Raw genomic sequence first — 21,484 nt, 5'->3', positions numbered from 1 at the left:
ACCTCTGTGGAGGAAGCTGCACTTTAAAGCAAGACTAGAGGATAGTCACACACTGTTCTCCCTCCTCCTCTTAGCATCTTTAAGGGATTGCCTGAATACCAGCTCTCCAGTAATTTGCTCAACCTTACCATATCAGTGCATTCTTCTCAAATCACAAAAAAATTAGTAGTAAAAATAGCAAGGCAATCATTAGAAAAGCCTTCCCAGAAACCCAGGTGCAAATGCCTCACCCTCCCCCAAACCCAAAGCTGAAATCCCACAGAAATGATACTGACCACGAACACCAGAAAATGGCCACAGGTCTTCTTTAGCAGCAAAGCACACAGTGCTTAGAAAGAGCAGAACAAATATACTGCCTCTTGCAATTTCACCTAAGGTGAGACAGCTGTGACTAATGGAGCCAAACACACTGACAGGTGGTATTATGTGAGAGCACTGATGGAACTGTGAAGTCAGCTGTGGTCTTAATTCACTGCTTTCAGCATCTTAATCAAGACCAGTTTATGAAGCAAAACAGGAGAAGGCCTTACTTTTAACCCAACGTATTTGTAAGTGTTAGAGGCCACATATAAAGCTGTTTGGTTAAAACCTTTGGACCATCTGTAAAAGTAGGGCTTGTAACCATGATGGTGTCAACAAGAAGAAACAAACAAACAAGCCTCTGCTCAAAAAACAAGGCCTATATATAGAACAATTCTGCAGAAATGCCGGAGCACAGCCCCCACTTTTCTCCAAAGCAGGCTGCTTTGACTTGTTACAGTGCTCAATAGTAGCCTGAGCCAGAGAGTGGGCAAGCTCAGTTTGTGCAGCCTCTGCAGGCTGAACCAGGATGGGAGTGGAACGTGCTTACAGCAGGCTTTCACCAGGAGTCCCGCTCCCGCTGGAAGGAAACAGACATCTCAAAAATGTCTCCCTCATTTTCTTCTGTTAAAAGCACATCGTTGTTAACCAAGATATAAGTGGGAAGTTCTTAATTCCATTTTCCAGTGCACAGAGTGGGAAACATAAGTTTATGTAAATAAATGTACACTCTGCATTCAGACTTTCCCAAATTTAAACCAGAAACGTTGAAAAGCAGAATTAGAGCAAAAACAAGAAAAAGAAAACACCAGTCGTTTTACATGCAAAATGTAATTAGTTAATGCAACTCACTTCAGCCACAATATAAGTGAGATTCAGGAAAGGATTAGACACTTATATGGATAATGAGAATATCCAGATCAACAAAAGAGAACAAAGTTTGCCTAATACAATCTCTTTTCTTAGAGCATAAACCGACCTCTGGCAGATGGATCTTGGAAAAGGCTCCTCAGGCCAGGCTGTCCCATAATTTCCTCCTTAATTTTACTGCACCCTCCTTTGAAGCTCTGTTGCATACAGGAAACTAGATTAAATATAGGATCAGTCTGGACTAGCAGTTCTCTGTTTGGGGTTGTGTATATAGGGAGCTTTGTTAAATTCATGGACAATGCACATTTCTCTCATCTTTAATAATGTGGTGGTTAAGAATATTGCTAGAAAGCTAACATTGTATCTCAGCATTATAGCCACTGGGAAAGGTGACTTGCAAGACATTTAGTAGTACAGAAAGTGGATGCAAGCCACACAGGGGGACAGTGCAAACACTGATAATATTCACTAGATGAGTTTGGTAAAACATAAATGCAAAAGCAACCAAAAGGAAATAAAATCAGTTTTGTACAGTTTGCTGAGAAACATCAATGAATCACCAAGGCTGCAAGCCAGCTGTTCAGACCAGGACTTGGTTCACTAGCATTTCAAAGTCAGAGACTCTTTGACACAGCACACGTCTAGGCAGGCTGCACAAACCATCATTTAAGCTCTCATCAGTGGTGAAAGCAACCAACCTTTTTGCTAGGTAGCCCTGAATGCAGAAGTCATGGCACGGCAGCCTTCCTGTCCTCCTCTGGTAGCTCAACTAAGCATCAGGTTTTGAGTTTGCTACGTTCTTCTAGAGCTGAAGCTTTTAATAAGCAATAGACATTCATGGGTTTAGATTCATGGTTTTATGTCCACTGATCTCAGGGCTGATCCCTGGAAGACCATGCACACACTGAGACATGCACTTTACTAGAAACCTAGGTCCTAAACTTGCAATTGATGACAGACTACGTAGCTTCTCTGGCAGCTTGTTCTTTTAGTCAGTCATCAGCTGGCATATCCTTGTCTTCATCATCAAGCATATCTTTTAGCTGTTGACGAGCAAACTCCTCAAATACCAGCTCTGCTTCACTGAAATGGAAGAAACACAGTTCTTTCAAAATGATGTTAGAAGTTTTTTTATACCAGCAGACTAAAGAAAACATATAGGAGGAAGAAGAGAAGCCTGGAGCAGATTCTGGTAATGTTTCCTTTGTCTTCAAAGGGATTTGGATCACATTCCCATCTTCATTGGTGGTATTCTAGCTAGTATGAAAAAGCAGTTGATTGAGCAAGTCAGGACACAAACTAAGGAGGTTTTAACCTGTACTGAATCATGTCCATTCCAGCTAAATATTTATCAGCTAGCTAAATAGCATGCAGCCTGAAAGGGTCTTTGTCTAGAAACAAAACATGAAACCTTTCATCCTTATTCCTTCTGTACTAAAATAAGGGCACATAGTCAAACCTATTGAACTTCTGAAACTTAGAGCTACAGAGGAGCAGCTGGCCACAAACACATCCCTCCCCCTCTGACATGTTCTCTTAAACTAGTTTCACATGGTCAGTAACTGATGTTCAACTGATAGCAGTAATTTTTCAAGCCACAGTGACTTACTTTGGATTTAAGCTCATACTCTGTGAACCTTGTGGATTTTCAGACAATTTTGAGGAGTTTTCAAGAGTCAATGCACAACTACAGCTAGAATTATTAATGAAATATTATTAGTGAATAGTAAAATATTATGAAAAGGAACTTACCCATCCTTCCCTGTAGTCATCAGCATGCAGTAAAAGAGGAAAAAAGACACACTAATAGTTAGGACAGTGAATGCTAGGACCAGTAAAAAAATCAATAAACTGACAAGACCAAACAGTACCAAGCAGTAGGATTTGCAGCAATACAAGGAGAATTCCAGAAATTCTCAAAACGTGTGTACGTGCACCTGATGAAGCAAAACTTGATATCCCGAATGGAAAAGCACTCTAGCGACATTGCCCAAGACATCAGAAGGGCTGAGAAACAAAGACAGATTTTCCCATTTACGCTTGCTCGTGGTCACAGCTGTGAGAGACATCTGTGCACACACTTCTACTCAGAGATGACAGTGCTTGTGTGATATGATGTTAGTCTTAATTGGTCTGCCACTGTAATTTAAGTAGTCAGCTAACGAGAAGACGATGTTCAATAAACATGAAGGTATTAAAATCAAACGAGGTCAGAATACAGAAGGGGCTAGGTGATCTCTCATTAGGTAGTTTATGCACTTGAGGCAATACTTCTGATTTCATCCTTGCCTAAATGTAATCCTGAGCCCTTTGGCACTTGTGTTCTTTAATGGGATCCTTGCTAACCACACCGTAACAAATCCTGCTTGCTCACAGGATTCCTTGGAAGCTGTTTCAGCACAGCCTAAAATAAGCAGAACAGACTGTATTGCAGTGATGAAATGGGGGGCAGGGATTTTTTTGTTCTCACAGTTACTTCAGGTTTAGCAAGTAACAGTCACTTCACTAGCTTACTTCTCATGAGTTTAAGTCAGTGAGCAAAGTACACCTAGGCCATCATTCTACAGAAGCCATCAGGGATCTGGGATGCTTCAGTGACTGGATAACTTGCTACCTGGAGAATTCCCACCCACAATACACACTGAAATCGAGGGCAACAAGTAGCAACTAGCACTGCTGGAAAAGTCAGCATTAAAATATGTGCCAAATGGGGCCACTCCAGCCAAAATGCCTCAAAGGATGGATCACGTAAAGACATTCATGATGGTGTCTCTCCAGACTCAAAAAGGATGGTTTCCTCTACTCACAGAAGCTAAGATGAAGTCTGGAAAGTCTCAGATCATGCATGCTTGATTGGAATGGATTTTAAATGAAATATTTAGAACTTTGGAAATTTCCAACACATAATGTATCATTCTCATTTCAATTTTCCCCCAATTTTTATTCTTTAAATAGTCTGCTCTCTTTCCCCTCTCTGAAGTACATTCATTACTATGGGAACAGTGACATCAATGACGTGGGTGAAGCTGAATGAGATACCCACCAATGAGGTTTGAAGCCAGTTTTGCAAAATGGGGTGGGGGGGAAATAGGTATTGTTTCAGCTGGGCACATACTTTGCTGTCAGATAAGTGATTACAGAATCAATACATAGGTAGTGTGGCAGCAGCATAATGCTTATCCTATACCTCAGATGTATGATGACATTCAGAGATGCCCTACTTTGCATTCAGGCTGCTATACTACATCCCGTATGCTCATTAAATGGCTACATTTGGACCCTAGCAGGAGTTAGCCCCACTCCACATAGTTCTCTTGCTGTCTTGTGTCTTATTTAACATTATAATATTGAAAAATTCTCAGGAACCTGAAAATGGGCAGACTTTTTCTAAGTGGCATGCCAGCAATTGTTTTGAGGGTTGGGATGGGAGGGGGATGTTTTTAAGGATCAGTGAGGCTCCAGAATGTCATCATACTCTCTGCAGAGGGTTTTCTGTAAGCTTTTATTATGCAGCCACAGAAATGATTCCATATAATTAAAGCTGTGGCATATGGTAATTTTCATTATAAGCTTGCTTTTAACCTCTCAACTTTATGGGTGGGAAAAAAAAATGGAGTAGGCTGTGTTATTTTTTAAGACATTCAAGTGCTTTAAAAATTCACTAACTTCTGAAAGTTACAATACCAATACCGGGCAGGTATAGCTTTACTATTAAAGAGACAAAGCATTTATGGGTTTCTTGAAACCAGCCCCTTCATGCAAGTTTAACAAGGGAGCAGATAAATGACCATTTGTTGAACAGCAGCCAAAACAAAGGCCAGTGTCCGAGACACAGGCTTACAAAATGTAAAACAGGAGAAGGGCAGGAAAACCCCAGACCAAAGAACTCACACTGAGACCACAACCTGGAGGAAAACCCAGCAGGATCTTCTGGGCTAGCTGCTGACTGGGAAAGGTCTTGGAAGCATAAAGAGACACAGCCCAGTTTGAATCTATCTTTAAAAGAAACAGATCTCTATACATTTTTGTCAACAGGCGGAAAAGACAGACTGCCAATGAGACAGGAGCTGCTTTGCCTAAAAATAACCACCTGTGAACCACATGGGTCCAAAACCAGTTGCAAAACCAGCACACATGAAACATGCAAATGCTGGCCTATAAGGAGTCCAAGACAAGAAAGCTATAAATAAACACGGGAAAGGAAAGGTAGCAAGCCGTTCCTATTCTGTCTCCTCCAGACACAGAAAAGAAAGATCAAGCAATCTGCAATAGCCATGCACTGACAGACCTGATTTTACTGAGTGATGAATGCTTCAAAGCTCGCTCACAGACAAATAAAAAGGGCAAAGCAATCTGCTGTGATATAAAGCACACAGCAGTTGACCACACTTGCCCCAATTTGGCCCTAAAAAAATTAAACCATGTTCTTGAGAAAGCTTATCTTTCTGAGGTTCTCTACACTCAAATCAGCCCTGCATGATTAAATATACTGATGCTACACATGTTTTATTTACTTTTGCCATAAATCACCTGGGCTAGAGAAGGAAAGAGGATATTACTACACTGCAAGGAATAAATCATAATACATGGCATTTTTCAATCCCACTTCAGCTTTGACTCTGTAAGATGGTTGCTTTGACTTCTTTCCTTTCTCCCAGCTGTTAAGATGAAGTGACAGTCAAGTTAAGCAGAGAGGTGCAATGGGCAAACTGGTTACTACTGAGTCATCAGTAAAAACAAAAGGGAACGGAAAAAGAAGATAAGGAGTGATCTCAAAATTCCCTGTGTATGCACCCCTGCCTACACCCACTGCAGAGGCTGCTGAACTAGCCAGCAAAGAAAAATTCCATCTTTTAGGGCTTTTGAGAGTCTAAACAGTTTGTTGAAGCTCCATCTCTGCAATTAAGTCTTGATTTGCTTGATTCCAAATTAGATGGTATTTCACTAATGAAACAGATTTTATTTCTCAGAGTTTATGAACTAAGGTAGTAGAATAAAAATTTTAAAAGCATGAACTCATAATTGGGAAGAGTGATTAGGCACAGTGCATGGAAAACTACCAACCAATAAAGCCGGAAAGAATTTTAGTTTACCAGCTTCATATGGGAGACTGTTTTATGCCCTGTAATGAGCTCAGACACCACCTTCTAGCACAGTTTTCATGTCAGCTATGCAGACTTCAGAGGAATTTTCTGCTGTGTTACAGTATCTTTTTCTAAGAGAAAGCATTTAATTCCCAAGTTAACCATTTGTAGGGCTTTCCCATGGGATGAGCTCCTGAAACTACCTGTATTTTTTCAATTTGTAGAAATTTATAATTTCCATCTGTATAAAATACATGAACCATAGCTGTCTTCTGACAGCAAGCTCCTAGAAGACTTTGATGTAGCAAACAATACGTGGGCTGTGCCTTTAGTAAGAGGATGTGTTGGGGGAAGCGATCTGAGAAATATTGCAGTTCTTCATTTCCCTTGTAAAGTTGTCTGCCCACATTCTTTTGAGTGTACTATATAAAGGAGTATATCAGGCATCCTTTGAAATTATCTCAGAAGGAAGAACTGACTGACTTCCATTTTTCCTCATATTGCAAATGCTTTTGCCAGAATTATCTGCCTGAAGTGTAAGTAATAGAAAGGGGGTTACAGCATTGTTTACATCAAAAAATGTCATGTAAAAATATTCACACCATTCTAAAAACACACAATTTTTTACAGTTGCCTAAGCCTTTGGGTGATCCTTGTTTGACGTTTTCAAGCTTTTCTCTGTAACCACAAAAGGTCCAGATTCTGCAGCCCTGAGCTGCCCCCCGGCACCTCTGCCCTGCGAGGCTCCCCACGGGCACTAGATATCCCTCACCGGCCACCACTCTTGGGGCCACCAACGCCAGTCCCAGCCCCTCACCCTGGTTCTGGGCAGGGGGATTTGTGCAGAAAAGCCTGAGGGAAACGCTTCAGTATATACAAGCTACCCGAAGAGACAAAAGACCCTTGCCAAAGCGGCTCTCCCACAATGAGTCACTCGTTGGAGATCATGATCAAGTGTGCAGCAATGTCAGGGTTTTGCTGGCAGAGCTTTGCCGGTCTACAGCATGAAAGGGAAACCTGCAGCATGGCACAGCTATGCCAACAAAGGCATTTGCTTAACAGCAGCTTCTCCAAGGTAATCCAACCTTTTTAGTCCTTTGGACCACCCCTGAGGACCTGATTTCCACCTCGCTGGACAGCTGGAGGCAGCTTTGGGCTCATGCCGCTGTGGGGTGTCCTACGCTACTCCTCAGTTAGGTGGCTCTCCCCTTTGTGGCCACAGCAGAAAAGGGGCAAGAGGGAAACAGACCTTGTGGATTTGTCCTGAGGGTGCTTCCCAGGCTCACTGTGGCTCTGATAGAGTTATACATGCACAAAAAACTTCTCCTATGAGCATGTTCTGTGTCTGTGCTAAGAGGCCATGCTGGCACAGCTCACAGCAGGGGTTTTCCCAGTGAAAAGGAGTTTCCTGTAGTGCAGTTCTTACAGGAGCAAAGAAACCTACCTTCGCCCACGCCAGCACATCCATAATTAGCAAACACTGATTCCCAACCACAGCAACTGAGTGTGGAGTGGATCACCAGTCTCTCTTCTCATCACTCATACTTGATTCCTCCAGCAATTTTGCACAGTAAGGACTCAAGTCACCCCTTTTTAATGCTTCCAGTATAGAACAAAGCTCCTGAGGATAACTCTTCACAGGTTCCACCATCATCTTCCAGTGGTCATGTTTTTAGAAACAGTAGATTTAGGTAAGTTTGCGCTCAAAGAAAAAATAAGAAAAGCAGCACAGAAGCAGCTATGGGTTTTTGTTTGAAACCCATGCAACTCTCCAAATATAGATGAGTCATCTTGTTCTGCCCTCTATAACAGCCCAACATTGAAAGGCTGGCATAATGTTTTGTGCTCAATAGCTACTTTGCACGCTGTACAGGAGCTTCTGATTTAGTGCAAGCACCTTGTGGTTTCTGCATGTTCACCATTAGAGAACAGGACCAGTCAGGGCCTGAGGAAGTGGGAGGAGAACACAGATGCTCAAGACAGCCTGCAGTTTTGGCATCTGATCCCAACCCTCAACATGCCCCTTACACCGATTTAAAGTTCCCACACTTCCATTTACTGACCTGACTCTGCAAAGACATTCCTCTCAAATACCCACTGAACATAAAGACCACATCACAGACACTGTGGCCAATGCCACATCAAGGTAACAGGGACTCTAAAATCACAAACAGTTTTATCACCTCTTAACTTTGCTGGAAAGATTTTGTTACAGTGTTCATGTGTCTTAGGTGTTTTCTGTGACAGATTCTTGTTTGCTGTATTTGAGTCTGGCTAGAAATTGCTGACAGCTTAATTCAGGAAATTTTGCACAGTAGTCATGAGATTTACAGAATCACAGAATTGTCTAGGTTGGAAAAGACCCTGAAGATCATTCAGTCCAACCATCAACCCAATGTTAACGTTTCCCAACTCCACCAGACCCCTCAGCGCTGGGTCAACCCAACTCTTCAGCCCCTCCAGGGATGGGGACTCCCCCTCTGCCCTGGGCAGCCCATTCCAACGCCCAACAACCCGTTCTGGAAACCACCTGTTACTTCGTTCAAGAGACTCATCCCCCCTCTATGCAACCTCCTTTCAGGTAGCTGTAGAGGGCGATGAGGTCTCCCCTCAGCCTCCTCTTCTCTAGACTAAACAACCCCCGTTCCCTCAGCTGCTCCTCATAAGACATGTGCAGTGCTTTCTCAAGCCCCTCTGCTTTGAGCTGTGATTCCACAGATGAAGGATAAAAAGGGAACATGACCCATTTCCACCTTCTCCCATCTTAGCATTCCTCCTCCCTTTTTGTGCCTTGAGGTTGAGATACACGTGTATACACATTCAGATACATACACACACAGAGTCCCCATAGAGCCTTGCAGACTCTAAAGCCTTCCTATAGAACAAATCACTGTAAGCCTTGCAATGATAAGATTTCACCTGAGTCTGTTAATGGAGAAAGGTAAAAACCAGGCATAACTGACCTGCTAGGTTCTTTTCCTCAGGTTTGGGGTGCATGAGACGAAATGGCAGCTCTGTGCCCACTTCACTTTGGGGAGAAGAGAGAATGCATCAGATCCACAGCTCCATTCATGCCTGGTTCAGTCCCCACCTCAGGTCAGCCCAAGCCCTGAACTCCAGCTTCAGCCATTCTTTCACCTTTTTCTAATCATAATTTTCCCCTCAAAAAGAGTTAAACTCTCGATTTCTGAGAGATAAACCGGGATTATTGTTGAATGTACTTGCATGTACATAAAATCAAAGATATTTTTGTAATTGCTTCATTTTCACAGCTGAATGCACAGACTTCTTACGCCTATCAGCTTAAGGGATAGTTATTTTTTTAGGGAGGCAGGAAAGGGAATAGGAAAGAGGGTAAAAAAGGTGAATTAACAACTATGACTGCATGGTCTGAACAGGAAAATGACATTTACCTGGAGGTGAAGTCTCCCAGCATGCTACAGAAGAAAACAAGGAGAAAAACAAGCATATTTAGTGCCTTTCCATTCCGATGCTCCACCAAATGCTCTTTTAGTGTTGGACTACTGAAATCACCTTCCTCATATACTCTTCTCTACTTGACAAAAAGCGTAACATCCAAATAAACTTGTTTTTTAAAAAGGTAATTTTCATTTTTCATGTCCTTTCCGTGGAGAAAGAGTCTAAATTTTGGAACTCCTGACCAGGTGTTGAGTATGGCTACTTTTCTGAAAGCCAAAGGGCGACGGCAACCACAGGACCACAAAAGGCAGCAATAATTTTATCACACTTCAGGCAAATCACTGACTCATTTTTATACTAGAAAGAAGGGTAGATAAATAAAATAACAAAGTGTCATCAACTGAGAACTACTATCCTTGTCCTCTTTTGCACTATATGCTGGAAACTAACTCATATTGATAACATCAGCTTTTCCCAGAAAGCTGGTTCAGTACTGAACCTGAGCTACAGTATTTATGACTCTCAGGCAGATATTTCTACCTTCTGCTCTGGAAGAACAAGAATACCAACATAAAGGCTCACACAAAGTTTCACTTCAGTTCTCACAAAATAAGTTACGGCTTTGAAACAAAAAACTGCAATGCACACCAGAGGTTCATACTTCAGCCATAAAGTCATATGGCATATAAGGAAGGTAATCCAACCCCTCTGGCTCAGGATAAGTTCTTTGAATAGGCCAAGATCGATTTTCAGGCAATTCATGCTTTAGAGGGAGCCTGATGTCCTACAATCTGTGACATTTCTCTCAGGGTGGACTGTCTGGCCCTCTCCTCGCCTCGTCAATGAAGTACACACACTCCCCTCTCAACTCTAGGCAAATGTTACAAAAAAAGTCTGTTATTCTTACCCTGGAACAGTGAGCTTCACTTTGATCTTGTAGGAAACCAGAATTCCCATCACTGTTTTGTCTATTCCATCCTTAATACTACCAGAGAAAACAGACAGAGTTAGGTGGCACAGCAACACAGCAACAACATACAGCTGAAGCAAGAACTAGGTGACCATTCCATTCTCCTGTGTGTGATAGAGCAGACAAGCCTCAGGGAGAGCCAATACCTCTCCAGAGCTGTAATCACTATTTACCCTGAATGAATACGATAGGGTAAGCAATGCAACTTGGATCTACCTATCTGGACACACATTTACAGGTACAAACTCCTGATAGAAGTGTCTCCTCCATACTCCACTCTTCTTTATAACCCTCTACTACCTGGGATCATTTAAAACTCTACTCACATAGTACTAGAAGCCAAATTGGTGTCCTCATCCTTTAGCCTTCCATCCAGAGCTATTTCCCGTGTCTCACGGTTATTTGCTAGCAAGGGTAAAAGTGTCAGTGTCTTGGTCAGGCTGCTGTTTGGCTGCACCTTTTCTCTGAAAATAAGAAGGTGAGAGGAGGAAAGTGATACACTCTCATTTCTGTTACACACCCAAACGAATATAATTCAAAATGGATTACAAAGACATCCAAAAGGAGTAGAATTTATCTGTCCAAATTTAGTTATCTACAGTGAAGAAGTATACATCTAAACCAGTAAAAAAATTCCCTTTATAATCAGCAGAGAGGAACAAGCACTTGTAGAAAATTATTAATTTCACATGAAGGCAGACCTCTAAAGTAGGTCAAAACTACGCTGCAGACATCCAAATTTGGACCAAATGAATCCTAGCTGAGAAAACCAATACTCAATGGAAAACATGTCCCTAAGCTACAGAGCAAAACACCAGAAGAACATAAAGCATCTGGGTGTGCCCAACCCTCTTCACAAAGCAAAGTTCAGTGCTAGACTGCCAATGCAGTGCAGTGTAAAAGAGCGGTTCTCCACAGTGTCAATAGGCTCAAGTTTTCATGGGCTTTCTAACATGAGAAGAAGCCAAAAGAAAATGTGTGAAGACAACTGACCTCAAGCTAGAGCATCCATGACTTACACTCAAGCAGCAGCACCTTTCAAAAAAACGTTGCATCTCTATTTACAGATTTCAAGCAATGGGCAGCCTCCCACTGCCCCTGCTAAGTTTTCCTAACAGGCAACTACTTTTCAAACCTCTTCTGCAACCTCCCCATTCTCTGAAAAAAACGTACAGGATCCGTGCTGGCAATGGGAAAAAGAGACAAGCTGCATCCAGAGAGTACGTGTGGTGTGGGACACACACACACACAAGATAAGAGGAGGGAGTACTGTAACAACAGGCAGCTGCTAGACTATAGCTAGGAGTACCTCCCATTACTGAGGAGGGTAATTAAAAGGGTGTGAAGGAGCAAGAAGGGATAAGCAGAGCATTTACTCACTGTGCTTCCTCAAAAGCTACCACTTTTGTATAGTAGTCACTGGAGTACAAAACCACATTGGCAACCTGCTCCACTGTGAAGGGAGAAAGCAATCAGTTGTGCATACACATCAAAAACAACATAGCTGCCACCCCCCAGTCTCAGGAATGGACAACATGATGAGGACAGCAGGAAAACCCATCCATTTAGAGTTTGAAGGGACCACCAGCTCAGACAGCATGACATGGATAGAGACCAACAGCACAGAAATGGCCAAAGTCCATCTTCCCTGAAAGGCACCCAGCCTTGATTTGGAGAAGACAAAAAGGCAATAACCCACAGCTTCCCTTGGGAGCATGCTGTTTCCATTGTAAAGATCTTTCTTCTCTAAACATGTCCACTTTTATCTCTGGTCTCTGGTATCTCCTGAGTATGCCTGTGCATTTGCATTCAGGAGACACCATCACCAAGCAGACTGCAGTCAAGGGCCCATGATAACAAATGGCTTATATTCTCCAGTCAAACACCAAAAAAACCATAAAGTAGTTTTGGCTGAAACACTGATGAGAGAATCTGGGGACCAACAAGTTCTTTTTAAGCCTGACAGAAGCACGTCAGCCTAAAAATATTTGGGAATCACTAGACAGTGCATCCAAGATCAGCACTGAACTGGGTTTCTCTGCCACAGAGTTTTGCAAAAAACCTCAGCAATTTTATTCCCTGTCTTCTCTTCTGTTTCTCATAGAACAGTTTGGATTGGAAGAGACCTTAAAGATCATGCAGTCCCACCCCCCTGCCATGGTCAGGGACACCTTCCACTAGCCCAGGTTGCCCAAAGCCCCGTCCAACCTGGCCTTGAACACTGCCAGGGAGGGGGCAGCCACAGCTGCTCTGGGCAACCTGTGCCAGGGCCTCACCACCCTCACAGTGAAAAATTTCTTCCTTATATCTAATATAAATCTGCCCTCTTTCAGTTTAAAGCCATTACCCCTTTTCCTATTACCACGTGTCCTTGTAAAAGTTCCTCCAGCTTTCCTGTACCTCTTCAGGTACTGGAAGGCTGAGGCTTTGTCTCTCGGAGACAAAGCAAAGCCATCCTTCATCTTTCACAGGTCCAAGTGCAATGAGGTTTATGGGATGAAAACAGGCAGTGCCACAAATAAAACATAGGCACAGTACTGAAACTCCTCTCAGCCCCTGCCCTCAGCTTCCTCAGGACGAATTACACCATCACTGGCAGAGAGGCTGTTTCATACATTGCCAGATGTTTCTCAAACCCCAAGCAAAATTGTATGTAACCTAGGCACATTCACAGTTAGCAGGAGCATGACACTGACTGGGGAGCCCTTCCCACTGCCTTCTGCCTGCTGCAGGTGCCAGACACTTTCTCTTTACTAGCGGAGCCATACTGATGCCTGAAATTAAGCCCTATAAGTAACCATGAGAGTCAAGAAAAAAGCTGCAGCGTTTCACTTGATCAAACCGCAAAGAAACAGCAACAGACAGGTTGGAGGGACAAACTCCTGACTTGTCCCTGACTGCCCGCTTAAGCTGTTGCAAGCTCCAAATTCTGGCTCTCTTGCAGTCCTCTCACCATTCAGTCTTCTTGCTGTCAAAGAATCCCAAGTGACAGTAAAAACATACCCTGGACTTTGATCTTCTTCACTGGTTTGTCTGTGCTGTTGTTGATGGTGACAGTGACTGGAATGGGCTCGCCATGGTAGTACACCTAGAAGGAATTTGATCCTCAGAAATCCAGCCAGGAGGCTTCTCTCAAGCGCTAAACCCCTTTAGTCCCTCCAGATTAAATCTCCTCACAGAGGCCAGATAAAGCAAGATGACCCTTTCCAATGATTCACAACCCTTCCTCCAATGACTTATTTAACCTCAAATGTGTCTGGTAATGTGGCCTCAGACTCCCCTAACAGCAGCTACTGACATAAATTACATTAGAGCCTCTGAGTGCTGGGACAAGTCAGTCTCAGCTGAGACCATTCAAGTAACACACAAAGTAGCTGCTTTGGGAATCAAAATGCATATTGGCATGCCAATACTATGACGTTCACAGCCCCGGTGCAAACTCCTCACCTCTTTACTGAGGCAAGCTTTCAAGTGCAATGGCTTGTTGGACATGAAGAACTGCCAGGTGGTCTCTGCACAAGGTTGGGGTCCTGGATTTTCTGGAGCATATTGCACCTTACGGATGAGCAGACGTGTAGAGTTCCTGGGAAGCAGCAAAGGACAACACGGTGGTACTTTGTGCTTGGCAGAGGCAAGAGTTTTGCATTCACACGTACTTACACTCAAGAAGCCCACTGACAAGTAGGACAAAGCTGAACAAGCAGCCAAGGTGCACTACTGGACCACCCACCCCTTTTAAGAAGGGCAAAGCTGAAGACAGACACATGCAGTTACCTCTTATGAATTTTCTCTTCCACATTTTCTGTGGAGAAAGCTTTCACCTCAAAGTCCACCCCACAGGTCTGCCAGAGAGAGGAGACAGCTGTGAAATCAGTGTCAAAAGCCAAGAACATCTGCAGATGTTTAAATGTCTTTCTGCACACCAGAAATTGTCAGATTCCTGCCAACTGCAAATTCTTCTGGCCTCCTACTGTTGTAAGAGAGATCCCTGCCAACTGGTGTGGCAGCATCCACCAGTTCTGTGCTGCTTCTGATAAATGAGGCTTAATTCCCAGCTTTTGACAGATGACATCCCTACTCCTAAAAGGCTTTCCGTGAGTGCAATGCTGCAGAGGTCACAGCATGCTGTAGGTTATAAGACTGCCCAGCCTGCAAGGCTCTCCAAGCCACCTTGGGTTTCTGAACTGAATTTCTGAATTGGCTTTGTAATGTCAATTTGAGGGTCAACCTTCTTCCTTCCCAATGTCTAAGGAGTGGGAGTGATCAGGCCAAGCTGAGCTTTGCATTAACAGGTTCATACCACCATGGGACATCTGTGTGAGTCCCAGATAACTCTCTACAGAGCAACATGGGAATTTTTGGTAAAATATCATTCCTTGGCAAAAAACACAGCTTACCCCTGTTGCACTGGATTCTACAACCTGCGACCCACCTTGCCTGGCTGTTAGTCTAGCTGTGCTGTTCAGAGAAGCGTCCAGTTAAGTAAAAAAGGAATATTTTAAATGGTGTCAGAAACCTTGCAGAACATCTCATTATCTGGTGATTTTTACTCCAGGATTTTTATTTTGTTTACACACATGTGCAAGCCAGCCCTTCTCTGCATTTGTTGTAATTCAGAAGCAGGTCTTTAACACACACTATTTATAGCAATCTATGAGATTCTAGGCACTCAGTCTCCTTTTCTCTCACGTAGCCTGACAGCTACAATCATTTTATGTGCAGCCAACCCACAAATCATGTGGTACCCTTAAGGAAACTACAAGCATTGCAGATTTAGTAGTCTTGCTGCTATTTGACTAGATGCCTGTGGACTTAAATTCCAAATCTGTGACACACACTTGTAGGTCTTAAGTCAGGTTGACATTTGTAGCATAGCAGAGCAAAGTCCAGTATCACCTTATTCTTTCTACTCTCAAGCTAGCCAAATAAATTCACATGACTTTTTCCATCTGACTTGCCTCAACCATGATACACACAAGTGTCCCATTGGTCTCACCTTGTCAATATCACGAGGTGAAGGCTGCAGAGAAACTGAACAAGGCAGGTAGTCTGGAAACTGTGGGAGGAAGAAGAGAAAAACACCCCAAAGCAGTATTACACAGATACTCTAGTTAACATATTGCTCACAAAAGGTACAAAACATTAGTGAAGACAACAGGTCACTCGCTGTAATGCGGTAACCCTTTGAAGTTCTGGCTAAGATAGGGGCCTTAATATACTGGGTCTTATCTTGCCTTGTATGAACAAGTTCCTCTCTTCCAAAAATACTTTGCTAGCCAAGAAAAAAAAAAACAAAAGAGAGAAAAAGTAAAGAAAGTCCAGGCATATGAAGCACCTAGTCTAAAAATCCGAGTCCTAGAGGCACAGCTTAGAGTAGAAGCTGCAGCATATGGCTCCTGATCCAAGATAATCAGTCCAGCTCACAGCAGTGCTACTCACTGTTCACAGAGGCTTGAAGCTTGAGCAAAGTGTCTATGTGTCAGAAAAGCAACTAAGCCCATGAATACCAGTCAGGCACCAGTCAGTATCCATTCGCTCCTGGCCTGGGCAGGGACAGCAACTCCAGACATCAACTGGGAAGGCTGCAGAGTCGCTCATGGAGACTCTGTGCTAACCCTGCACTAGAGACTCCAGCAGTTTGAAGATCACCAGATTGTATCTGAGTGGTTAATAACACCACAGCAGGTACCAACGTATTTAGCAGAATCACTCAAAGACTTATTTGTTGCTATATCAGAGCGTGTGGTTTTCAAACCTGGATCTTCCTGGGGAATGCTAAGACAGACATGTCACTGACAGTACTGGAAACATATCCTGTCAGAATCTGAATTTGGCAATGAGCTATTATTTGTTGACAACATCTGGTAAAAAGCTTTTCATCCCCTTGTTTGATCCATAACATTTTTGAAGAGAAAGGATTTGGCACTTCCTCTGTGAGCACTGGGGCAATGGCATAAAGTATTCCAGCCCCCCAGGAATGGGGAAGACAAGGATATATAGGGCTATTGCTAGCATAAAGACACTGCATTTTAATTTGCCTTTTCAAGGAAAACACTTTTCACATGCAGTTAGGGTCATCTTGCACTTTACCACTTAGCATGTTAAGAAAAAAAGAAAATTGGTACACTGCCTGTCACTCAAAATTGGAAGTTTGCGTAACATGAATTCACTATTAATCCATGTGTTCAGCCCTTCACTGGGTCTCAGCAGTCTGGTAATAACAAACAAGGAGAAGAGGGTCAGAGGCTCTCACGAGATACTTACTGTAAAGAAAAAGGGATAAGCATTTTTCCCTAGCTTCCTTAGCAGAGACTCCTGCAAGTGGGAGAGAGACTCTGGCTTGTCAGCAGGTGGGTACACTTGGACCCTAGAGAAGTACAGGTCCCGTCGGAAGGTGAGGCCAATCACATCAATGTCTTCCCGGCCATAGCGGAAAGCACAGGTCAGGGACACATACACTGCAAAGAAGCACAGGATGGGTAAGGCATGCAGCAGGCTAACAATGCAGCCAGGGTGGGGTGTAAAATCCTCCTGCACTACAGAGTCAGGGAAACCTGTTTCAACGCTGTTGTATAACCCAGTAAATATTCATACCATGTTAGAACATACATTATGTTGATTAAACAGCCCATTCACTGGGGAAGAGAGTTACATTTGTACCCTTAAAACAATAAAAAAGGTTCTATTTCAGCATTGCATTTTAAAAGAGAACTAACAATCTCTGAAACTCATGTTGCATAAAATATCAAACCTTTTTTCCCCTTGAGAATTGCAGGATCCACCAATACAACACCATCTGAAAAAAAGGAAAAAATAGAAAAGATTAACAGGGGATAATCAGGGTTGCAAGAGCAAGAAGGGCAGCACATATCCTTGTGGACTTACCTACAGGTTCCACATTCCCTGCATTGTCAACAAAGTCTCGCTTTCCCAGGTAGATGGTCAGCTGTAGGGAGAAGATGACCATGGTTGAACTACAAAGTGTTGATGGTTGTGTGTTGGGGTCTGGGGGGGGACACACACAGTGGAGAGCTAGAAATCTTGTAGAGATCGGAACAATTCAATTTTAAATGGATTTCTTTTTTGCCAGCAAACATGCAATCCCCACTAGATTCAACAGGATTATTCACATGCTTCGGGATATCAGAATTGAAGACCTGGTGTAAACTCCCAAAAAGACAACATACTTTTGCATGGGACAAAGAATTATAGATTTAAAGACTGTTGGTGCCATCAGGTTGGAAAGACAATTAATCATCTTTGTTTTAAACATTTACTAGCAGGATTACAACCCAGGAGGAGCGAGAGGTCAGTTGCCCTCCTCTTGTATTATAATATATGAGAAGCTTGCCCTATAAACTCTGTTTACATCATCTCCTCAAACTTAGTGCTAAAAGAGGTCATGGTCCTTCAGAAAAAAAAAAAGGGGACATGAAAGAGCTTTCTACCAAGTCTCCAGTCCGACTACAAGTAAAACTTATACCTATGTAAACCCATTGTTGTGGTACTTACAGCTTTGTCACGGGTGCTTTTTTTGAAGATAACTTGTTTATTAGGAGGACTAGCATTCTTCCCACCTGTCTTTTGAGACTCGGGGCCGCTCATGGTCAAAGATGGGTGTGCGACTGCAGACGAAGGAAGCTTTTCTTCCCCCAAATGTCCTGGAAAAGAGGGCAGAAAAAAATAGGTGGATGAGATAAAAGCAGAATTATATTTTGTGGGTAAAGCACTCTCCTCTCATGTATAGTTTACCAAAGACTATTTCAATAGATACTCAGATGCAGCACAGAAAGTGGGTTTCTTTTATCAGTTCCTCTTAAAAAATAACCCCCAAAACATAAAACCATCTATTTAAAAACAGCTCTTCAGAAACATTACAGAAGACCAAGAACTCTTTTTCATTCATACTAAAAAATTAGTAGACTAATAGAAAAATCTGCAGAGGAAGCGGTAGCCTGGCCTTTGCAGAGAGGTTTGTAGAGACTAATTTTGAAATCTGTAAGAGCACAGATAAAGGTAATCTGATCAACAGAAGGTACTTCGATTTTCAGAAGGTACCTCAAGATTTGTCATCAGAGGCTCTAAATTGTCATGAGATAAGAAGGAAGATCATTGCACTCAATAACGGGATAAAATATAGGAAATAAAGAATATCAATACCTATGTGTTTTGGCTACTTTCAGGGTTTGGATTATTTTGGGGAGTCCTGTTTGGTTTTGTTTTGGTTTTTTACCACTGCAAGTATACAACAGCGCAGTGTCATCTGTCCTGGGACATTTGCTATTGAGCATATCCTTAAATGAATGGAAAGAAGCCAATAAGGACTGAATAGCCTGCCCACAGACACAAAGCTATTCCAGATTCCCCAAAATAAAGCTGTCTATGTTAAGCTGGAAGAGTGCTTCATGGTGCAGACTGGATAGGTGATGAAATACCATATATTCTATAGCAGTAAGTGAAAAGTATTGCACTCAAAGAAAATACAACTATAGTCTGACATGCTGGAATACTTGGTATTACTTAGGAAGAATGTCTTGACATAAGCAGAGAAGTTATTAGGAAATAAATTAAGACCACCACAGAGAATGCCATTTATACCATTTCAGAACCACCTATATATCTGCCTATTGGACATCTCAGCTCAGTCTAAGACCTAGAAAGGTGGTATGTACTGGTAAGGAGTCACACCAAACCCAGAATGAGAACTCATCTGTCCTACCGTAGTTTCCTAAGTCAGAATCAAATGCAACCCGTTACTTGCAGGGTATCAATGATCTCAAAACAGAAAGGACCTCAAGAACATAACAGTCCATCTACCTGCCCAGAAACGTAACAACCAGGGATAGGGAACAGCTTGTACCCAAGGAAAAAAACTGATGGAATAAGGTTCTTTAGAGAGAAAAAAAAAAAAAAAGGACTGAAAGGACACAAGAGATTTCTAGAAAGAGGTATCCAGAAAACCTGAGCGGTACAAAGTGGAGAGAGATTAGTTTTTCACTTTGTTGTAAGTCATAAAATAGCAGCATCCAGTTAAGTGATCAGCCAGCAAATTCAAAATAAAATGAAACATAGCACTTCCCCACATAACACAAGATTCAAGAGTACATGCGTGTTGCTGCAGAATGCTCTGGAAATCACCAGTACGAATTGATTCACAGGGTTAGATGAGTTCACAGAGAAAAGGCTTTGTTGGACAGGATGATCCAGGTGCAACCTTAACCCCGTAGGGCTCTGAAGCTGAGGAGCAGCATCAGGAAAGGACGGTGCTACATGCGCCTTATTCTTACAGTTCCCCCTGTTGGGCCTGTAAGAACAAGTGTATTGTGTTTGACAGACCATCGGTCTGACAGTGTATGACTGCCCTTGCAGTTTGCTTCTGCTCTATTTTTCTGCTTTCTTTCCCATTTTAAAACTGTTTCAAGAGTAGAAAATGTTTCTAGGGCCTACGAGCACACAACAGACCATAGAAAAGGAGAAATTTCCCTTCTCAGAGAGCTGGAAAACACATAAGTAGAGATTAGAGACACAACAGTACACGTTTAAAAATTTCTATTTTTATGAAGCGTAGATAGGTTTTTTTAAGTCCAGAATGATATTTGTTGCTCAAATACACCCTACTCATGCTGTAGACCCAAATAAACAAATGAACAAATAGCATTAAATACCTTACTGTGTTCCAAAAGCCACAGGAAGACGACGTGAACTCCTATACTGAAGAAAGATGAATTTTCCACGCAGCTATGCCCTATGCTTCTTCACATCTATCAGGGGGAATCACTACCCTCTTAGCAAACAAGGAAGACAATTTGTAGGGGATTTGAAAGCACGTCTCCAGTTGCGTCCATCCAGGATTTCAAGAATTAATCCCCCTCCAAGAGCAAATATTGTACCTGGGCTAAGATTCAACTGGAAATTGGTTAAGTCAGCAACATAAAGCATTACCTAAGGAAGCTCAGATCGTCAGTGAAGAGGTCTACAATGTCACACTCACATGCTTTGTAAAGACCAGGCTTACATAGAACAGGATGGTTAATGAAAGCAGCTTTATTCTAAAGCTCTTTCTCTATCTTCTCCCAGGGTTGCAAGCCATCCAGCCTGATAAGAAGCTGAACAGACATGAGCCATTTATGAAAAGGGAGTTTATAAAACACCAAACCAAGTCTCTATAAATAGATGCCATTATAAAGGACTACCAAACATTGAGAACAATGTATTATTGCCATAATCACTAAGCAGTTTATCTGTTACTGCTCCACCAACCTCCCATTGGCATACTGATGCAAACAGTATGTTGCTAGCCAGTACACCTCCCCTCCTTAATTTACTTCTAGAGTGAGGCACAACATCCAAGATGCAAGACACATGAAGAGATTTCAATCAGTTTAGCTTTTCTGTTCACAAATGTCCCAAGAATAGCTTCCTCTGCTCCCCCTCCCCAGTTTGATCTTGAAATTATGCACAACAATGTGTAATTTTTGGCTTGCAAGCTGCATAAACAGCTGTAGTTTTCCTCTGGGCTGCATCTGTTAGTTTGATTAGAAAGGTCACATGATATCCTCTCCACTTGCCAGCATGAACAGCCCCCTCCATCTCAGGCAATCTTGCAGTGACAAATCAAGCTTGCTTTTTGCAAACAAATCACCAACATTTGCCTGAATATAGTGGCCTGGGTACATAAATCATTGCAAAAAATGAACACAGAACCAGTGTTCCTCAGCTCTTTCAGTGTTTTCCAAATTCCAGAAACATTTTATTAACCGGAGGTGGATTATTTGGAGAGCTTAATCACTACTCTGTTTAATCAAGTCTGGCAAACACAACCCAGCCAGTCCTAAAACAC

At 42.5% G+C, this 21,484-nt stretch overlaps 1 protein-coding gene across 1 annotated transcript; it reads right to left on the bottom strand.

Annotated features, from left to right (window-relative positions):
- Positions 1 to 1,112: 1,112 nt before the first annotated feature.
- SAG (S-antigen visual arrestin) lies at positions 1,113 to 20,480 on the bottom strand. The gene is made up of 15 exons (XM_074912755.1): positions 20,310 to 20,480; positions 18,157 to 18,305; positions 17,530 to 17,590; positions 17,396 to 17,440; positions 16,909 to 17,102; positions 15,641 to 15,700; positions 14,419 to 14,486; positions 14,092 to 14,227; positions 13,648 to 13,732; positions 12,025 to 12,097; positions 10,971 to 11,108; positions 10,582 to 10,659; positions 9,668 to 9,691; positions 9,218 to 9,282; positions 1,113 to 2,253 (listed from the first exon to the last, which is right to left on the bottom strand). Exons 2-15 carry the CDS (start codon positions 18,247 to 18,249, stop codon positions 2,210 to 2,212), a joined length of 1,164 nt encoding a protein of 387 aa, XP_074768856.1. The 5' UTR covers positions 18,250 to 18,305; positions 20,310 to 20,480; the 3' UTR covers positions 1,113 to 2,209.
- Between the last annotated feature and the right edge of the window lie 1,004 nt (positions 20,481 to 21,484).

Source organism: Athene noctua, chromosome 8 (genome assembly GCF_965140245.1).
Source record: "Athene noctua chromosome 8, bAthNoc1.hap1.1, whole genome shotgun sequence".
NCBI classification, from domain to species: domain Eukaryota; kingdom Metazoa; phylum Chordata; class Aves; order Strigiformes; family Strigidae; genus Athene; species Athene noctua.
Note: the sequence above shows the minus strand (reverse complement) of the source record. Positions and strands in the feature narration are given on the sequence as shown.

What these genes read in the sequence shown, in the direction of transcription:
- SAG (XM_074912755.1), bottom strand. Translation starts at nt 18,249, where the DNA reads ATGAGCGGCCCCGAGTCTCAAAAGACAGGTGGGAAGAATGCTAGTCCT. An exon ending in CACCTCGTGATATTGACAAG is followed by an intron (nt 14,487 to 15,640) that starts GTGAGACCAATG and finishes TCTCTCTGGCAG; the next exon opens with ACCTGTGGGGTGGACTTTGA. An exon ending in TGAGGAAAAGAACCTAGCAG is followed by an intron (nt 2,254 to 9,217) that starts GTCAGTTATGCC and finishes CTTCCATTTCAG; the next exon opens with TGAAGCAGAGCTGGTATTTG.